General features: G+C 41.1%; 2 protein-coding genes across 2 annotated transcripts in view; one reads left to right on the forward strand and one right to left on the reverse strand.

The window, feature by feature from the left end:
- The window catches only part of FGF2 (fibroblast growth factor 2), a 29,132-nt gene extending 23,919 nt beyond the window's left edge, over positions 1–5,213 (forward strand). The window contains 1 exon segment of the mRNA XM_060778971.2: positions 953–5,213. Within this exon segment, the coding sequence (XP_060634954.2) occupies positions 953–1,138 (186 nt within the window). The 3' untranslated portion in view covers positions 1,139–5,213.
- Positions 1,509–21,514, reverse strand: NUDT6 (nudix hydrolase 6). The gene is made up of 5 exons (XM_060778970.2): positions 21,286–21,514; positions 18,315–18,518; positions 8,714–8,769; positions 4,614–4,668; positions 1,509–1,996 (listed from the first exon to the last, which is right to left on the reverse strand). The coding sequence occupies exons 1-5, from the start codon at positions 21,497–21,499 to the stop codon at positions 1,602–1,604; spliced, it is 924 nt and encodes a 307-aa protein (XP_060634953.2). The 5' UTR covers positions 21,500–21,514; the 3' UTR covers positions 1,509–1,601.
- Positions 21,515–21,587: the final 73 nt, after the last annotated feature.

Genomic DNA, 21,587 nt, shown 5'->3' on the forward strand with positions numbered 1-21,587 from the left:
GCAAACATTCAATGCCAGATCCAAGAAGCATAAAACAAACAACCATATCCCAAAAAACAATATCCACAACCAAATTATACCCCCAAAATTAAATAATCTCTTAATCTATAACTTAATCTACATCTAACATGGCTGAAATTAGGCATAAATTATATAAACTAAAATTAATATTAATTTAAAATGTATTGTCGAAGGCTGCCATGGCTGGAATCACTGGATTGTTGTGAGTTTTCCAGGCTGTATAGCCATGTTCCAGAAGCCTTCTCTCCTGACGTTTCACCTGTATCTATGGCAGCCAGCCTCAGAGGTTTTAAGGTCTGCTCACAACCTCAGAGGATACCTGCCATAGATGCAGGTGAAACGTCAGGAGAGAATGCTTCTGGAACATGGGCATACAGCCTGGACAAACTCACAACAACCCATTCATATAAATAGTTATTAAAATATTATGCAGCCAAAATGCCAGAGATGTTAAAGGTACCAACTAAGCCAAAACCAACTGAGTCCAGGGTATGGTCACAAGTTCAGAACAGGTATATTGATTGAATGTGAACTTCTAATTATCCTCCTCTCTGTATGCCAATGAACAGAAACAAGTTTTTAATTGTTTTTTGAAGGAGAGGAGGGAGGGAGCCATTTTTTTATTTTTATGGAGGGAGTTCCAGAGGTGGGGGATAATCACGGAGATTATTTCAGCCATTTTTTACTTTTTTAGTAAGGCAGTTAGAGGAATGTTGGGTGTAGGAGCACGTCTACCTAAAAATTGCTATGTTAAATCTGAATAGCATTTTTTTTGGTGTATGTATGGGTCTAAAAATAAAATGTAATTTGATGGATTCGATAATCTTAATCGTGCTAAGTGATTGAAATCGTCAGCCAGATTTTTAGATAGAAAATTCTGTTTCATGACAGCTATTGGCTGGAAATAATTTACTTTCTCTTTGTCTTGCAGAAATACGTAACAGATGAATGCTTCTTTTTTGAACGCTTGGAAGCTAATAATTACAATACTTATCGGTCTCGTAAATATCGTGATTGGTACATTGCACTGAAACGAACTGGTCAGTACAAACTTGGGCCAAAAACTGGACGAGGCCAGAAAGCTATCCTTTTCCTTCCAATGTCTGCCAAGAGTTGATTTCAGTTGGAGAGTGTATGAAATGCAGAGTGGTAGTCCTCCCCATCCCCACACGACAGAAAAATGTGACCGGCACTTCCCAGGATAAATTGCATTTGTGGACTGATCTCGGAATATTACTTAGGCAAAATTATGTATGTAGTAGACTTCAAAACAGTTTTGATATCCTAGAACCATTGTGCCTTTTGCAGATGTATAAATTGTGTGTACATGTGTGCATTGAATGTGACGGAATGGAGAACTTATGCATTTATTTCCAGTCAAATACTATACTCATTTTTTTTACTTGATGCATTGGGGATAGACAAAGAAAAATATATATTAAAATTTGCATAGTTTTAAAATATTTAGCATTGTATGTGAAATAATATATATTTGTAAGGAATTTAATCTGGAATAATATACATATGCATTTTACTACAAAGTAATATTAGATGCCTTTTTTTAAAAAAGCCTACATGTCTTACAAATTTGTCATGTTCCTATAATGCTCTGGCAGTTCTCGGTGGTACAGTTTATAGAAAAGTCCTGTGTACACAGCTGGAAATTCCCTCATAGTTAAATCGATCTTATCAAACCCTTCACGGTATCCATAGAGAAGCAGCCTGGCTATATTGCTAGTGATTGGAGTTGTTTCTTTTGACTTGGCAAGGTCACGTAGATCCATCCACTCGCACTTGAGGCACTCCTGCTGGCAGAAACTAATGTTGAAAGAAGATGGCTCCAAGCGGCAGATAATATACATATCAGACTTTCCAAAGGCTCCGGGGTGTCTGTGTTGCTGCCTTATACTTAGAAGGGACCTGAATTCCGATTTTATGCCTGTCTCTTCAAAAACCTCTCGAACTGCTGTGCTCCCTAAAAGAGAGAGAGCTTTCATTATCGTTCTGAAAATAAAGGCAGCTCAATGGCAAGAAAAGCATATGCAAGCTGTTAGGCGTCCCCAAACTCTTCATCAAGCTAAGTGGTGCAATAAATTAAAGAGAAGGAAAAATCTGAAAAGTCTGAAAACTAAGATTCTTGTTTTGCCCTTGAATCAGGTCTGCAAATTAATAACAGTTTCAAGATAGAGAGGAATGAATCTCTTGCTGGATAATATACATAGATTTTTCAGACTAAAGTCACTTCTTCAAGCTGGGATGAAAAGACAATTCTTCATCTAGGGGTCCTGGTGGCGCAGCGGGTTAAATCGCTGAGCTGTGGCACTTGCTGACCGAAAGGTTGGTGGTTCAAATCTAGGGAGTGGGGTGAGCTCCCGCTGTTAGCCCCAGCTTCTGCCAGACATGCAAATGTGAGTAGGTCAATCGATACCAGCGGGAAGGTAATGGAGCTCCATGCAGTCATGCTGGCTGCACGACCTTGGAGGCATCTACGGACAACACCGGCTCTTCAGCTTAGAAATGGAGATGAGCACCACCCCTCAGAGTCAAACTCGACTACACTTAATGCCTTTACCTTTACTTTACTACTCTTCATCTAAAGACATGTCAGGCTGGAAATTTGGCCCTTGTCTTTGTTAAAACACCTAAGTTCCTTCCTTTGTACGAAGGTGAAGTTCAGAGTTACCGAGCAATCTTTTTCTCAATAAATATGGAGTTTAAATTTACAGGGTATATAATGATTCAGGAGCCTCCGGTGGCATAATGGGTTAAACCCTTCTGCCAGCAGAACTGCTGACCAAAAGTTTGGCGGTTCAAATCTGGGGAGCAGGGTGAGCTCCTGTCTGTCAGCTTCAGCTTCCAATGAGAGGACATGAGAGAAGCCTCCCACAGGATGGTAAAACATCCGGGCGTCCCTTGAGCAACATCCTTGCAGACGGCCAATTCTCTCACACCAGAAGCGACTTGCAGTTTTTCAAGTAACTTCTGACATGAAAAAAAAATATGATTCAGTCATTGCTGTCCTTTCTTTTCCCTGCTGCTAGAACTTATATTTGTGTCCCTCTCCTTTCTATATAGTTGGATCAAAAACCCACAGTGATAAAATTCACAGGTACACTGCTGAAAGATGATACAAACTCTTATGTTGTTACGTCCAAAATTACCTTACCAGACCATTTTATGTAGTTTTTCTATGGTCTGTAACATTTACATTGTCATAAGTGTTTAATTATGGGTGAAGTTCAACCTAGAAAACACACTATAGTGTTTTCTGAGGATGCCTGCCATAGATGCATGTGAAATGTCAAGAGAAAATGCTTCTGAAACATGGCCAAACACCCCTAAAAACTTACAACAACCCACACTATAGTGATTTCCTGGCTTTTGGAAGAAAATTTCTTCCAATTCTTTTGATTCCATGATCTTGCTGAGAAATTTCAGCTAGTCTTTTGCAACATTAGTTTGACAAAGATGCCATCACTTAGGACCCACACAATTAATGTATGTGAATTGTTAGAAAATGTTACAGTTCAGCTTAGAAAACATTTAGAATTGGAGCAAGAATACCAGTCAGGATATTACAGTGGGAGCCAATGGGATCCAACAAATATATGACACCCACCTTTTAAAATATTCAAAGCTTATGCCAGAAGAGAACACTTCTCTTCTGGTATTAAATTGGTGTGTTTTTGCTATGTGTATGTGGGCCTAGAAATTAAAATTACAGCATCTTTGAGTTATTTATCACGTTGACAGAGATCTGAGAAAACTTGAGTCTGAGGAAACTTAACTCATAAAAATTGAGTGTATTTTAAATTAAAAATCATAACAATCCACAAAAAGACAACAATAAGAAAGAAATTCAAACTATGACCACTTTGCAGATTTCTGCATTATCTATTTGAAGGATATTACTTAAGACATCAATACAAAGTTAAGTCCTTCTGTCTAGCATTACAGGCACCAACCCACATTTTGATCTTGTTTCATTTCCATCCATTTATACCTAATTGAAAGTCTGTATGGAACTCTGAATGCAGAATTAGGATTTCTGTTGTAGGTCTATCCTTATTTGGCAGTACGTTCCACTGAAATGAACAAAAAATATGACCCAATGGACATACAGGCAGTCCCCAAGTTATGAACAAGATAGATTCTGTAGGTTTGTTCTTAAGTTGTAAGTCAGAACAGGTACATTTTTAGTGACACTCCAGTGATTGATAGATAGATAGGTAGATGAGAGGTTTGGATAGTATAGGAAAGGGTTAATACACCTGTGGTGTTTGTTTTGCTGTCTGTGCCCTGTTCAGAAGATTTCCCCTCACTTTCGGTCCCTATGATAATTGGATTTTGAAAATTCTGTCTTATTTTGGAAACAAGGATTGGTGAGAAAGCTTCAGTGGAGACACCTTTTCCCTGTGATAACTCTTCCCGGAGTTAATTTCCCTTCCAAGGAGTAGATTTCTCTCACTTCCTGTTGTCTTGCCCCTGTTCTTAACTATGAGTCATTTGTAAGTTGGCTGTTTGTATCCTGGGGACTGGCTGTATATAATACTGCCCTATTGATGCAATTGCTCCAGAGGACAACCACTTACCAATATCTTCACCTGGTTCAGACAATCCCCCTGGAAATTTCCACGCATTTGTTGTCTGAAATGGAAACAATAAGTAAACAATTTTTCCCATCGACAAGGAATCAGAAATACAGTTCCTGCATTTGTTAACTATGCCTAATGTGTTTTTTTAATGTGATCAAATACAATTATATGACTGTAACAGTATAGTCACAGAAGACATCTACTGATTTGTCTAATGACTTTTAGACAATTTATACTTGCAACATTGCTGCTCATTAACTAGGTACAAAGTAGAAGGGACTTTAAAGAAGCTGCTATGAATAGTTATATTATGTGGCCACTTTCCAATACAGAGCTAGATATGCTTAATTTTATGGGGTTAGTAACTCTGTGCTGGATTGGAGCCTTTGTAATCTAATATTTAATCACACATATATATTCTAGTTCCGTGTTTTGTTTTTATAAAACAAACAGTCCATTTTAAAAACAGAGATTATGATTGTAATACTGTTCTATACTGCACTGGCTATAAAGTTTTCTGTTGTTTCTGTAATAACCAATATGTGCAATGTGTCTTTCCCCCTGTTATATGATTGAAAAATAAAAAGTGAGATTCCACCATGTTGTCTGGTGATTATTCAGGGCAAATATGAGTAGATGCTTGGTCCAATTGCTATTATTATCTACTAAATAATCAGGTGCACTGAATGCAGTTCATTGGGTCCACACTAGGTAATTAGGTAAGTTGCACCACAAGTAACATTGATAAGAATTTGGTCATAACTAATATTGATTATTGGTTTAGTTGGGACCGATGAAAAGTGAAGCTTCTAGACCAGGGATCCTCAAACTAAGGCCCGAGGGCCGGATACGGCCCTCCAAGGTCATTTACCTGGCCCTTGTTCAGGGTCAGCCTAAGTCTGAAACGACTTGAAAGCACACAACAACAACAACAACAACAATCTTATTTCATCAGCCAAAAGCAGGCCCACACTTCCCATTGAAATACTAATAAGTTTATATTTGTTCTTTATTTTAATTATTGTATTGCTTTTAAGTGTTTTTTGCACTACAAATAAGATATGAGCAGTGTTCCCCCCCCCCCCCCAAATTATAATCTGGCCCTCTAACAGTTTGAGGGACTGTGACCTGGCCCTCTGTTTAAAAAGTTTGAGGACCCCTGTCCTAGACACAGAGAAAGAGGCAGAATCTGCATCTAAAAGTAGCTTCTGGCAACTTTCAAGTGAAAAAAGGCACAAAGCCAACGCTTTAACAAGTACAATATGATTTTTTAGGAACCAAGTTGCTGGCTTCAAAAGTGTATATGAAAACACACTTCTTTTTGGAGGAATGTGCTATTTTATGTCTGTTACAGCAATAGCCTCTGTCACCCATAAGATGCCCCCTTTTTCAAAACTGGGGAGCATCGATTTTCCTGTGTTGAAAACACTTAAATGTGGCCAATTTCTGTGCTAAATCTATATGTTAAAGTGGTAAGTCATCAGGAGAGTTGAATCTACTTGTTGGATTTGTGAACCAGTAGACTTAAAAACATTTAATTCTTTCTTCCATATACAATGTTCCCTCACTTATCGTGGGTGTTATGTTCCAGGACCACCTGCAAAAAGGGAAAATCCGCGAAGTAGGGACGCTATATATTGTATATCGAGTTTTGAGGGTGAGGCAGAAGCGAGGAGAGATTTAAAGGCACCGCGCACCTTTTTTTTGCTAGCTATCTCTGCTTTGTTTTGCAATCTCTCGATTGGCTGCCTCTCTTCCGAGGGGGAGGGTGAAAGCCCCTTCCACACTCCATCGTTACCAGGAGGCGACATTTGAACGCTGCTCTGGGCAATGGCAACCATTCATAAACTGGGAGGCTAAAACCCGTGAAACAGCGAGTCCTCGAAAAGCGAACCGCGAAGTAGCGAGGGAACAATATATATTCTTTATCAAACAGAGGGGTTTTTTTTATTACAAAATCCAGATATATTTGTAGCACTAATACAGTAACAAATGATGTACCTTTGCCCCATCAGCAATAATCTACTGCTTCAATGAGTGATTCTTTTATGTTCTTCTGGGATGAATTAAATTCTCACCTTTATAATAATAATAATAATAATAATAATAATAACAACAACAACACTTTATTTGTACCCCGCTACCATCTCCCAAGGGACTCGGTGCGGCTTACATGAGGCCGAGCCCAAATACAACAATACAGGCAATAATAATAATTCTCCGCCTCCTCCTTCTCTTCCTTCTACTCCTCTGCAGCCGCTGCCTTCCTCAAGGATAAGGTCCCCCTTGGAGAGAGGAGCAGGAGGGAAGGGAAGGAGAGCCTGCAGGGCATGTTAACAACGAGGGCTGCCTCCTGAAGGCCCACTCCTTGGGGCCAGTACATCTTCCCGGAGTGACTGTCCAAGGGGGAACTTGCCCATGAGGAAGGTGGCGGAAGAGAAGAGGAAGCAGAGGAGTAGCTTATCACCGGGGGCAGAGGCCAAGAAAAAGGGGTGTGTGCTGGTAAAGAGCAGCAGGCCAGGAGGGCCAGGAAGAGGCTCTGCCTGGGGCTGGTGCTGAGGCCACATGTGACGCCCCGGTTCTCATCTTAACATGAGGATGCCGTGGGTTGCAGCATCCTCATGCTGATAGGACAGTGAGACAGAGGAGGGCCTGAGAAAAGAGCTTAAAGGACCACATCAGGCCCCTGAGCCTGCGTTTGCCCATACCTGGTATATAGGTTAGTTAACAATTACACTGCATTGGCTTTAGCCCTGGTGGAGCTGCTAGATACAGCATGTTTACACCCATGTTAGGAATTTGTGCCCTAAATAAATCCACAATTCAGTATGGCATGTATAAGAGTAGAGTCACTCTGCCAGATTTGGCTGTCTTGCCGTCTCTGCTAAACTTTTAATGAATTCTTTTTTCAAGCAAATTACAGCAGACGCCCAGTAGCTTATTTTTAAAACCTCAATGCAGTCTGCTTTTTCCTATGAATTCTTAGAGAAGTAAGGCTGCGCTATAGAGCTTAATTGTTTAAAGGTTGGGTTTGCAGCTTCCCTCCTGTTATAGCAACTCTTGTAATTCTGATGTAGGAGCAGTCATAGCTATATACAAGACATGTTTAAAGTTTTCCACTTTGTTGAAAGAGATCTACTAGGGTTTTTTTGTGTGTGTCAGGAGTGACTTGAGAAACTGTCGCTTCTGGTATGAGAGAATTGGCCATCTGCAGGGATGTTGCCCAGGGGATGCCTGGATGTTTTACCATCCTTGTGGGAGGCTTTTCTCATGTCCCTGCACGGGGAGCTGGAGCTGACAGAGGGAGCTCAACCCATTCTCCCCATTGTGCCACAGGGGGCTCTTACGAGGTGATAAGCATGCATGGTTATTCATCTTTAATTCCCATTTGCTATACATTAGTAAATGATTGGATTTCAGCCAATCAAACGGCAAACACCATTGCTTCCATGGAAACAGGAAACAAAAACCTGTTCAACCTCTGATTTAAAAAATATTATAGGGCCCTGAATGACCAAAAGTAATATGAATAGATGCCTCAAGGTGTTGTGCAAGGCCTTGTGTTGAACTTTTGCAATGCAGTTACAACAACAAAAAACACACCAATAGGGTTCATTCGTCTCTTCTCACAAACAGACCTTGTACATGGGTTGCTGTGAGTTTTCCGGGCTGTATGGCCATGTTCCAGAAGCATTCCCTCCTGACGTTTAGCCCACATCTATGGCAGGCATCCTCAGAGGTTGTGAGCCAGGCTTTGAAGCTGCAAGGCTATTTCATGCTAATCAAGGTTGTCAATTGCAACATTCACATGTGCCTCAAACTGACAAGACTTCTTTCTTCCACCCTGGACATTCCACGGATATATAAACCCCACTTGTCTGGTTTCCAACAGACCTCACAAGCTCTGAGGATGCCTGCAGATGTGGTAAAAATGTAAGGAGAGAATGCTTCCGGAACATGGCCAAACAGCCTGGAAAATTCATAGCAACCCAGTGATTCCGGCTATGAAGGCCTTCGACAGCATGTTGGATCATGGATGGGCATCTCTGGATTCAAGCAGAATTATTGATTTCTTCAAAATAATGTGTTAAACTTACTTTATTCCTATCCTGCACAACCAATACTTTGCCAGACTGGACATCTAATACAGCGCCTGTTGGGGAGAGAACATATTCTTTACTAAGTGATTTAATGAAGAATGAGTCAGTGAGGGAAAAAAGTCAAGATGACCTCTAAAAATGCAACAGATAGTCCTATCCCTCCTCTCAGACGAGTTCAGTGCCTCTCGTTGACTCCAATTTTTGTTTCACAATTATATGGAAGCTTAGCAGGGTCTATCTATTGACTCCACTCCAAATGAAAGGACACCAAATTGAAGTCAAAGGGGACTTGACAAAAAATACAGTCAGCTCTCTCTATCCATAGGTTGGTTTTTTACCAACCATGGTTCAAAAATATTAGAAAAAAAATAACTCCAGCATTTGAATTGTTTGACACATAGGAGATTCCATTTTATTACACCATTGTATATAATGAAACTTGAGTGTCCATGGATTTGGATATCGAAGGGGTTCCCTGGAACCAAACCCCGTGGATACCGAAGGCCTGCCGCTTGACTTATATAGATACCAGCATGCATTTATCCTATGTTATTCTGAATTATTTGCTTTTTGAAAGCTGGTTTGATTGTGCCAATAAAGACATACATCCTAGACTACAAGGGTAAAGTATTTTCATATGGAGGAAAGATTAAAGAATATACTATGTGACTGCAAAGACTTCTCCCTCTTAATAAAGTATGTGTGTGTGGGAGGAATGTTTTATAAATGAAACAACACCACTGAAGTAAAGTTCATTCCTTAGGAAATTAGTCAGAAGTCTCCGAGTCCATGTCATACAATGTGCATGATTTCATCCTTCCGGTGCATGTCTGGCAATGTGTTAGCAGGCATGGAATTCTGTTCAGAAGGCAAATGGAGGCTCAGATTAGTTTGACATTACATCTGTAATTGTGATAAAAGACTGTACATGCCACCTGCTTTTCAAAGAGATTTTTCCCATTCCTTTCAGATTTATATGACACTATAAGTATGCATACACAAAACAGAATTAAATATTATTCTATAGAATAGGAAATAATGCCATTGCTGAACAGGGGTTATTTATGGGAACCATTTTGGGAAGCATTTCTACTTGGTAACTTCAAAAAATTCTCCTAAGAGTTGGCAATGTATTTTCTCATTTAACAACTTAACTCTATTATTTATTATGTCATTTACAAAAAAATCTCAATACATTTAAACAACCATAAAATACAACCCCACCTCCAATAGTTAATAAAACCCCAAAACACGAAACTCTGCACTGAAGAGGATGACTTGTCAGGTGCAAAATTTAATGAGTTTGAAGATAGAAAACAAGACTTTTGTAAACTAAGACAAAGTTCTCAAGATCAGCAAAGGTCAGCCAATCCTTAGCTGTTTGTAAGGACAAATGAAATGCTTTCCTTTCGGTTCATGGAATAGGAAAAGCTTTATATGATACGAGGAAAGGATTTTAGCTCAATCTCGTCAATGTTGGAGTTTCATGATGGTCTTGTTTCCTAGTAGATTTCTAGTTTCATGTTTCAAGTTTTGCCAGTTCCTGTTCTGGGCATTGGCATTCCATGCTGTCTTGTTCCTTTGGGTTTTGCATCTTTGGATCTTGAACATTTACTTTTGTACCCTGAAGTCCATGGACCATCAGTACTCTTTGGAAAATACTGTTTTGGATAATACTACTTACATATATCCTTCAATAAACTGCTAGCTGGTTTTACTATACTGGTGTGGTGCTTACGGACAAAGGTGTTCCTGCTCTGGGATACAACAATCCCACAATATGTGCTTTGGACTGGGTTATTTGAGTCCACACTGCCATATATTCCAGTTCAAAGCAGATACTGTGGGGTTTTTCCCAGCTGTGTGGAAGGGGCCTTACAGAAAGTATTAGGGAAATGACTGACTTCACATGGTTTGGAATAAATAATATATTGCTCTGCAAATAATCTCAAAGCTGAATGGATACAGTACCAGTATAAACTACACTTGAAATCGGATTGAATATCTAAAGGTGTTTGTTTTTAGATGTTAAACATACTACAAGGTTGCTCCTGGTCAACATGATTATAAATTTTAACTTCCAGGTCACAGTGATGTTTCGGACCATATTTGGCGTTACATTTACATTCCAATCCTCCTACGCTCATTTCCTCGGAGTTCATTGGGACTTAATGCCAACTAGGGATCACACACTAATGTCACATTTAATACAAATGAAGAACTAAGGGAAGGGGAAAATAAACCAAATCTCTTGCAAAATGTTAGATGAAACTAAACAGAAACTCAGGTTCATTTGACAAAGGCACAGATGGCTTTAACACTGCAAGAAAGCAGAGGATGAGAATCTGGGCTTCATGTCAGTAAATTGGAAAGGTTTCATACTGTAAATATTATGAGATACCTCTGTAAACACTTTTTAGGTAATATTAATGTTGCTAATTAAATGGTTTTAAAAGATCTAAATAACTTTCCAAATGTCCAAACACAACAGTGATGGAGATATTAAAAGTAACATGAACTAGAATCCTGCTGGAGAGTTATGAATTCATAAGCACAGCACTTACAGCACTATGCAGAAAACCCTGTCCCTATTCCTCCCAATTCACATTTATTGGGCAGCAGCTACTGCAATTGACAAAGGTCTGTTCCTTTGTCAATCTGGAAGCAGCTAACTGATATTCCCAATATGCACCTGTGAGAAAGTGGGCATTAGGGGATTTTCAAAATCCCTAAAGCAGAAGCTAAGTAAGGATAGAGTCGCAAGTGCATAACTCTTGGTAACATATTTGTAAATGCACGACAAGATTTTGGCCAATATCCACATCTTACTATATGTTCTTAAATCGATGTGCATGTTTTTTATACCTGTAAACTAACCCTATGCTCAGACAGCCATGAAAATCTGATTTATGTTTATCTAATTCAGAAAGGTTGCTTCCTTCCAGCTATGTTAGTGTGATGCTGGAAGTTCAATAGTATTTATTTGTCGTGTCAGGACAACCAGTCCAATTATATTACATTTCTAACAGAACAAAGCAAACAAACAGACAAAATACAAAATTTGTGAGTTTGGTAGTTGGTAGTTCAATGGTGATAGGGAAGTAAATGGTATTGGTGTCCATGCGCTATTGTACACATTAGAAAGTTTGCAGTCAACCTACTTATTCATTAAGATAACACTTTTAGATTTATTTATTAAATATAAATCCCGTCTTTCTGCCCAAAGTGGCTAACAACAAAAACAGTTTAAAAACAAGGATATAAATCTACTTGTTCATACCACATGGAATGGTTGCTTGGAATCAATGGAATGTACTGACTTATCAAGCTTTCTACTGATTTAATGGATCTAATCTAGTTAGCTTATTTTTTTATTTACAGCATTTATATTCTGCCCTATTCACCCTGAAGGGGACTCGGGGCAGATCATGGAGCACATACATGGCAAACAGTCAATACCATTAAACAGACATAACAGATAATAGATAGATAAGTTGGCATTTTCCCCAAATTTGGCATTCTGGAGGTTGTGCTCAATTCCGGCCACAAGGGGGTGCTGTTGCTTCACCCTCTATAACGAAGAGCCCTTGATCACAGACTTCCTCCTTTTTTGGATCACAAGCATTTTTTGATATTTCCTTTATATATTTTTATATTTTTAAAAACCTCCCTGCTTAAGCAGTGCCTCATTTCTCTACTCACAGCTGTTTTCGAACTGCTTAAGTGGATAGTGAGCTGGGCTAAAGGTTGGGCACTCACCCCGATCCAGGCCTCGAATTGCCAACCTTTTGATTGGTGTGATCTATTGCTGCTGGTGATTAACCAGCTGTGCTAAAGCCTGGCCCTTACAGTTGGGAGTAACAATTAGATTTAGAAACGATGTAAAAAATTATAACACAATGACAACATTAATTACAAATACCAACCAAAATCCATCTATGCTCAACTGGACCTAGCAAACATAGGTAGGTCTTCTGCCAAAAGGTTTTTAGCTTCCCACAAAAGGAATATTCATTTAGAACACTATCTGACTTTTCCACTTCCACTACCCTTAAGAAGAATATATACTAGGACTAAGTTTGAACAACTCGGTATTATGATGCAAACTGGGCGTTACTGTAGCATCCCAAGTAGTGAGAGATTCTGCGTACGGGGAGAACAAACAGTGGAGGATATCGAACATTTCTTAATTTGACTGTTCAGCATATACTGAACTGCGATACAGATATCTACATCCAATATTATCCAACTGCAGGTCCCCCAACAGAAATGATCTTCTGACATTCCTCTTGCAAGGACAGGAAAGATCCACCATAATCAGAGTAAGCCTTTTTATTCTGAAAACTGTCAAGAAAAGAGCACATTTCCTGAAAGAAGAACCAGGAAAATAAGATTCTGACTAAATAGAAGGTCAGCTGCTGTCCTCTCCTTCTTGCCTTGTCTTTTATTCATGTTGTATTTTGAAATGGTCATATGACTGGTCAAATAAATAAATAAATAATAATAATTATTATCATTTTATCAAAACACTACTTTAGATGCTAGGTTCTACTGGTGTTTGCCTACCAGTAAAAGGACAACAGACAGATTATATAATATTGAAAGCAAGTTAGAATGTGCAGGCCAATCTCACATTCTCAGAGACCAACGGCTGTAACATACTTGGGCTACTATGTACTATACGATTTGTAATTTTGTTGCCTATGAGGATTTTGGAAATCTAACAGCAATCGTTTTGTGCTGAAGCAATAACATAGTTTCAATAATAATGCACACATTATTTTTAAGACACAAAGTTTCAACTTTCTTTCTACTGCTGTTAGCTATTACAATACACAAGAATTAAAAGTAAACATACCATGAATAAAACCAGTTGTTTTGTATCTGTTAAACAATTGATATCACTGGATTACTGGGCTGTATGGCAGGAATCCTGAGAGGTTGTTGGATCAGATCTCACAACCTCTGAGGAGCCTGCCATAGAAGTGGGCAAAACATAATAATAATAATAATAATAATAATAATAATAATAATAATAATAATAACTTTATTTATACCCCACCACCATCTCCCCAAGGGACTTGGAGCGGCTTACATGAGGCCAAGCCCAACAACAAATGATAAAACAACAAACAATAGTAAAAACAACAAGTAATAAGCAAAATAAACAATACAATTAGTATAACGCATCGTTGGAACAAGGGACTTTTCCATCTAATCTGAAGCAGGCTGTGGTTCGGCCACTCCTTAAGAAGGCTTCCCTTGACTCCACGGTGCTGAGCAATTACAGGCCAATCTCCAACCTCCCTTTTTTGGGTAAGGTACTGGAGCGGATGGTCGCCTCCCAGCTCCAGGGCTTTTTGGATGATATCGACTACCTAGATCAGTCACAGTCTGGTTTCAGGCCTGGTCACGGCACCGAGACAGCCTTGGTCGCCTTGGTGGATGACCTCCGTAGAGAGCTGGACAGGGGGAGTGTGACTCTGTTGGTTCTCTTGGACATCTCAGCGGCTTTCGATACCATCGATCATGGTATCCTTCTGGGTCGTCTCTCTGGGATGGGCCTTGGGGGCACGGTTCTGTCGTGGCTCCAGTCCTTCCTGGAGGGACGAACCCAGATGGTGAAGCGGGGAGACACCTGCTCGGATCCCTGGCCTTTGACCTGTGGGGTCCCGCAAGGCTCTATTTTGTCTCCCATGCTCTTTAACATCTACATGAAACCGCTGGGAGAGGTCATCCGGAGTTTTGGAGTTGGGTGCCATCTCTACGCAGATGACGCACAACTCTACTACTCCTTTCCATCTAATTCCAAGGAGGCCTCTCGGGTGTTGGACGAATGCCTGGCCGCTGTGTCTATCTGGATGAGGAGGAACAAGCTGAAAATCAATCCTGACAAGACAGAGGTCCTCCTGGTCGATCGTAAACCGGATCGGGGTATAGGGTGGCTACCTGTGTTGGACGGGGTTACACTCCCCCTGAAGCCACAGGTCTGCAGCTTGGGAGTCCTCTTGGATTCTTCGCTCACGCTTGAGGCTCAGGTGTCGGCGGTGTCCGGGAAGGCTTTTGCACAACTGAGACTTGTGCACCAGCTGCGACCATACCTCGCGAAGGCTGATCTGGCCGGGGTGGTCCATGCCTTGGTCACCTCCAGATTGGATTACTGCAATGTGCTCTATGTGGGGCTACCCTTGAAAACGGCTCGGAAACTCCAACTGGTTCAGCGGGCTGCAGCCAGGATGCTAACTGGGGCTCATTACAGAGAGAGGTCGACCCCTCTGTTTAAGGAGCTCCACTGGCTGCCATTTATTTTCCGAGCCCAATTTAAGGTGCAGGTGCTCACCTACAAAGCCCTGAACGGTTTGGGACCACCCTACCTGCGTGACCGCATTACCATCTATGAACCCATACGTTCTCTTCGGTCATCTGGAGAGGCCCTGCTCGTGATCCCACCCGCGTCGCAAGCGCGGCTGGTGGGGACGCGAGACAGGGCCTTCTCTGTGGTGGCCCCCCGTCTTTGGAACGCCCTCCCAAAAGATCTTAGACAGGCTCCTACATTGGCTGTCTTCAGAAAGAATTTTAAAACCTGGCTATTCCGATGTGCCTTCTCAGATTAGGAATCCCCATCACCAAGTCCCAGAAGCACTTTAGTTGTATTAAGATCGCTGCACACCACATTTTATAATCCTACATTCCTCCTGCTACTTCAGCACTTTTTAATTCTGTACCCACTGCTCTGGCCAGCCCAGTTTTAAAGTGTCCTGATATTGTTATTGTTGTTGTTTATTTTGCTTACTGTTTTGATTTGCTTGGTATTGCTGCTGTATTATGTTCTATTGTATTGTGTTTTGTGGCTTCGGCCTATGTGAGCCGCATCGAGTCCTACGGGAGATGCTAGAGGGGTACAAATAAAGATAATAATAATAATAATAATAATAACAACAACAACTCAGACATAGACAATAACACAGAAGAATTTAAAAACCTATGGCTGGGCCAGATGTAATAGTTAAAACTTTAAAAGTAAATGCTGGACATGAACAAAGGAGCCCCCAGTGGCGCAGTGGGTTAAAGCACTGTGCCGGCAGGACTGAAGACCGACAGGTCGCAGGTTCGAATCCGGAGAGAGACGGATGAGCTCCCTCTATTAGTTCCAGCTCCTCATGCGGGGACATGAGAGAAGCGTCCCACAAGGATGATAAAACATCAAAAATCATTCAGGCGTCCCCTGGGCAACGTCCTTGCAGACGGCCAATTCTCTCACAATAGGAGCGGTTGCTCCTGACACGATAAACTAATGAACAAAGGATGTATCTAGTAGGAAGGTTTTAAACCAAGAGTAGAGAGCAAGCCAACAGGGTATTTTCAGGGTATTTTGCAGGGGATTGTTCCTTTATTCAGGGAAGGCACACTGGAACAGCCATGTTTTTAGGCTCCTCCTAAAGACTTCAGGAGAGAATGCTTCTGGAACATGGCCATAGAGCCCAGAAAACTCACAGCAACCTAGTGATTCTGGCCATGAAATCCTTCAACAACACAATTTATAACACATCATATTGGCTGAAACTATACTAACTGCCATGCCTTTCGCTCTAGTATTACAAATGGGACAGATAACATTCAATACCGAGCTACAAAGACCAATTGCTTGAATTAATATAAGGCAGTCTTTTATGTTCTACGTAATCTCCGTCATTGAATTTATGAACTGTATCACTCCTCCATGAGCAGTCTTGAGGTAATTATTTACAACACCATACCGTACTTTCAATTTTAACAAAATCATGCTTTAAAATAAAAAAGAAGGAAAGAAAAAAAGATTCTCGTGGCATCATTCCGTCAAAATAAAACCTATTTTTTGGATTACAATTTGTCTCATCAGATGCACTGTGGAAGTGGAAGTATATTGTTATCAACCAAGATTGTTTAGATTGCAACAAGTTAAGTTTAAAGATATCATGAGAATCCGATCCACCTTTTAAAAACAAAAGAGTATATAACATGGCTCCCTCTTTTATGAAGGCTACATTTGAGATGATTCATGACATAGCTTTGGACTACAACTCCCACACAAGTTAGAGATTCTGATTATTTTATCTTTTCCAAGCTCTGGTCCTTGTTTTAATACTTTCCTTGCCTGGGGGGGGGGGGGGGGGGGGGGGGGGGGAGGAGACATGCTCGAACATGTCCTTTGAAATGAATCCAAAAGCATATTTGTCTTTGGTGCCCTCTACTGAACCAAATATGGTACAATCTCAAGATGTTATTGTTTTAGTCTTGGGAATTTTGAGGCCCCTTCTACACTGCCATATAATCCAGATTATCAAATCATATAATCCACATTGCCTGCTTTGAGCTGGATTATATGAGTCTACATTGCCAGATAATCCAGTTCAAAGCAGATAATCTGGATTTGATATGAGAAATTTGGGCCTGAGAAATTTGAAATAGTTTTCTCTTGAATTGTTTTGTCACAAATGGTACATCTGATTAGTGTTAATCACAGACCCCTTCTACACTGCTATATAAAATCCAGATTATTGTATTTGAACTGGATTATCTGGCAGTTTAGACTCATAATCCAGTTCAAAGCAAATAATGCTGCTTTGATAATCTGCAGTGTAGAAGAGGCCACAGTTGTCAGCAGATAAAAAATTAAAGAGCAGAGATGGGAAGAAAAGATGTAAATGTCTACTATATACTGTATATACTCGAGTATAAGTCTAGTTTTTCAGCCCCTTTTTTAGGCTGAAAAAGCTCCCCTCGGCTTATACTCGAGTCAAGGTTTTTATTATTATATTTACATTATTTTGCTCTATTATTATTACATTTACAGTATTTTACCCTATTATTACTACATTTACTATTTTACTCTATTATTACTGTTTTTATTACATTTTCATTATTTCACTCTATTTTATTATATTTATTATTTTAATAATAAGTACATTTACATTGAAGGAGGTTAGAATAATGGTTTAATAGGAGTTGGACAGGCTTATCTTAAATTACAGATTTATGTAAATATTCAGAAACATTTAGCCTATTGATGCCTCAATTAATGTAATGTTATTGGTATCTATTTTTATTTTGAAATTGAGCCATAGTGGATGCATTTCCCACCCTCGGCTTATACTCGAGTCAATACGTTTTCCCAGATTTTTGTGATAAAATTAGGTGCCTCGGCTTATATTCGGGTCGGCTTATATACAGTACTTCAAATCTTCAAATAAAATAATTAGTCAGGGAATGCAGAAATATGTGGAGTTTGTTTCCAAAGGGTAACAAATCCAAATAAATAGCAATATGAAAAATGAGTTATAGGTGGCAACACATTGTTGGACAGGAGTAAAACAATATGCACAGATCAAAACTATCTAAATGCATCAAATCACGTTGGAACAGGGCTCGGAAAACTGCATCCTGGGCATGTTTGTTTCCCCTTCCAATTCCTTTAAAATGTGTTCAGTTGGATTTGGTACCTTTTGGAAACCAACTCCACATATCTGCTCCATGCTGTGGCAATTTTATGTATGACTCTGACTGTTTTAAAAGGCTTTAATTGGAGAATATAAAACGCTTTCCTTCCACTATGGCTCACCTGCTACTCCGAGTTGGTGTGTGGCATAAATGGGCAGCCTGCTGCGTCCATCTGCGATCCACAGAGTGAGTGTAGCTGAGTCGGATTCTGCGTGATGGAAGGTGAATCCCAGCTCTGCAGCAGTCGCTATGAACCTGCTCTGCAGGATAGGAACATGCAGCCAGACGGCAATGTGGCCTTCGCCTCTCCATCGCTTGATGGACTCTGGAAGAGGAAAAACACAACAGAATATGATGGGCGGCAGACAAAAGCTGGGCTAGCACATTGATAACCAAGCAATGGTTAATAGAATGGTTAATAAATGGGAGCCCACAGTGGTGCAGTGGGTTAAACTTGCTGATTGAAAGGTTGCAGGTTCGAATCCGGGGAGCGAGGTGAGCTTCCACTGTTAGCCCCAGCTTCTGCCAACCTAGCCATTCAAAAACATGCAAATGTGAGATCAATAGGTACCGCTCTGGCGGGAAGGTAATGGCGCCCCATGCAGCATGCTGGCCACATGACCTTGGAGGTGAGTTATCTATGGACAATGCCGGATCTTCGACTTAGAAATGGAGATGAGCACCAACCTCCAGAGTTGGACACGACTGGACTTAATGTCAGGGGAAAACCTTTACCTTTACCTAAATGGGAATAATTGTGAAAATCCCATTGAATGGGCACAATGGCAAAATCCCTTCACTACAGCTTTGTAATCTATTTTTCAATGTAACAAAATTTGAAAAAAAACCCTGTTCCTGGTTTGAAAGTGTTATTTCCTGTTTAATTGTGAGACACTTACTTTGAAATTAGTTGTTATACTCCAGAAACTTTGTTTTTGTGGCTGCCACAAACTATGTTGAAAATGGTTGAGACTCTATGAGATATCCATTGAAAAACTATGTGCTGTAGGACACATAGTTTATGCGGTTCAATAAACTTTCCCCATGTTTTTAATGAAAAAACAGAAGCCCCTGGTGGGTTAAACCCTTGTGCCGGGAGGATTGCCAACCAACAAGTCAGCAGTTTGAATCCAGGTGATATTGAGACCGCTTTTAGGAGGATCTCCCCAGCCGAGATCTGGGGAGATCCTCCTAAAAGTGGTCTCGATATCACAGGGAGAGCGGGTTGAGCTCCCTCTGTCAGCTCCACCTTCCCATGCGGGGACATGAGAGAAGCCTCCCACAACGATGGTAAAACATAAAAACATCTGAGTATCTCCTGACCAACATCCTTGCAGATGGCCAATGCTCTCACACCAGAAGTGACTTGCAGTTTCTCTCTCTCTCTCTCTCTGTCTATATATATATATATGATAAAACAAATTGGGAAATGAAATTTATAACCTAGGAACAAAAATTGCATAAGTGTTATTTAATATCTCCATTGCATACAATCATTATGAAATGTTTACAGATCTACTTTACATAGGCTCTTGTGGGTTTTTCGGGCTATATGTTAAGCTGTGCTTGGTTGTTTCCTCTCTGCTGTTTTGCTGTTGTAATTTTAGAGTTTTTTAATACTGGTAGCCAGATTTTGTTCATTTTCATGGTCTCCTCCTTTCTGTTGAAATTGTCCACATGCTTGTGGATTTCAATGGCCTCTCTGTGTAGTCTGACATGGTGGTTGTTGGTGTGGTCCAGCATTTCTGTGTTCTCAAATAATATGCTGTGTCCAGGCTGGTTCATCAGGTGCTCTGCTATGGCTGACTCTCTGGTTGAAGTAGTCTGCAATGCCTTTCATGTTCCTTGATGCGTGTCTGGGCGCTGCGTTTGGTGGTCCCTCTGTAGACTTGTCCACAGCTGCATGGTATACGGTAGACTCCTGCAGAGGTGAGAGGATCCCTCTTGTCCTTTGCTGAACGTAGCATTTGTTGGATTTTCTTGGTAGGTTTGTAGATTGTTTGTATGTTGTGTTTCCTCATCAGCTTCCCTATGCAGTCAGTGGTTCCCTTGATGTATGGCAGGAACACTTTTCCTCTGGGTGGATCTTCATCTTTACTCTCGTGGCTTGTTCTTGGTCTTGCAGCTCTTCTGATGTCTGAGGTGGAGTATCCATTGGCCTGGAGAGCCCAGTTGAGCTGGTTCAGTTCATCTTGGAGGTGGGGTTCGCAGATTCTTTTTGCACAGTCTGCCAAGGCTTTAATGGTGCATAAAGAGCAGAGAGGAAACAACCAAGCACAGCTTAACACCTCTCAACAAAAGATTCTCCCAGGCTCAGCCAGGCCTTCAAATGCTAATGAAGGTGGTCAGTTGAAACATTCACACCTAGCTCCAGCAGAGAAGAGCTCTTTGCCCCACCCCAGTCATTCCACAGATATATAAACCCATTGTCCTACTTCCAACAGACCTCACTACCTCTGAGGATGCTTGCCATAGATGCAGGGGAAACGTCAGGAGAAATGCCTCTAGCCCGAAATGCCTCTAGCCCGGGCCATATAGCCCGAAAAAACCTACAACCCAGTGATTCCGGCCATGAAAGCCTTCAACACTACTTTACATATTTTGAAAGCTGGCTTTTCAAATTAGGCTTAAAGATGCATGTGATCAAACCTCTTTAAGGCCCCATCTAGAGTCCAAAGGAAGGCTACTAAAATGATCAAGGGTCTGGAGAACAAGCCCTATGAGGAGCGGCTGAAAGAGCTGGGCATGTTTAGCCTGCAGAAGACAAAGTTGAGAGGAAACATGATAAACAAGTATAAATATTTGAAGGGAAGTCATAGGGAGGAGGGAGCAAGCTTTTTTTCCCTGCTGCCCTGGAGACTAACTGTGAGAGCCGTTCAGCAGTGGAACTCTCTGCCCCAGAGTGTGGTGGAGGCTCATTCTTTGGAGGCTTTCAAACAGAGGCTGGATGGCCATCTGTCGGGAGTGCTTTGAATGCGATTTTCCTGCTTCTTGGCAGGGGGTTGGACTGGATAGCTCATGAGGTCTCAGCCAGCTCTAGGATTCTATGATCCCGCTCTGGGATTCTCCGGCGAGTCTAGGAATGCACTTGCCCTGCAGCCAGCGCCGGAGCGCGCCTGGGTCCAGCCTCTCGGGGGCGCGCAGCTGGGACAAATGCACGCTGAGCCCGCCGAACTTGTCCCTTTGCGGCTCCAGCTGAATCACTTCGGACGGCGAGGAGGAGGATGCCGAGAGCCTCCAACCCGAAGCCAACAGCCGCCAGCTTTGCCTGAAGCAGCAGCCAGCCCCTAACATGGCGGCTTTCATGCGCAGGCGCCGTAGAGGTAGAGTGATAGGTCACACTTCCGGTACTTTGAGCGACATAGACTTAGTACCAAGAGGAAAGGTAACAAAG

This window comes from Anolis sagrei, chromosome 5 (genome assembly GCF_037176765.1).
Source record: "Anolis sagrei isolate rAnoSag1 chromosome 5, rAnoSag1.mat, whole genome shotgun sequence".
Lineage (NCBI taxonomy): Eukaryota > Metazoa > Chordata > Lepidosauria > Squamata > Dactyloidae > Anolis > Anolis sagrei.

Coding starts and splice junctions, on each gene's coding strand:
- NUDT6 (XM_060778970.2), bottom strand. CDS start 21,499: ATGAAAGCCGCCATGTTAGGGGCTGGCTGCTGCTTCAGGCAAAGCTGG. Junction 18,519..21,285: donor GCTCCGGCGCTGGCTGCAGG/GCAAGTGCATTC, acceptor TTCCTCTTCCAG/AGTCCATCAAGCGATGGAGA. Junction 4,669..8,713: donor TTGTGCAGGATAGGAATAAA/GTAAGTTTAACA, acceptor TTTCCATTTCAG/ACAACAAATGCGTGGAAATT.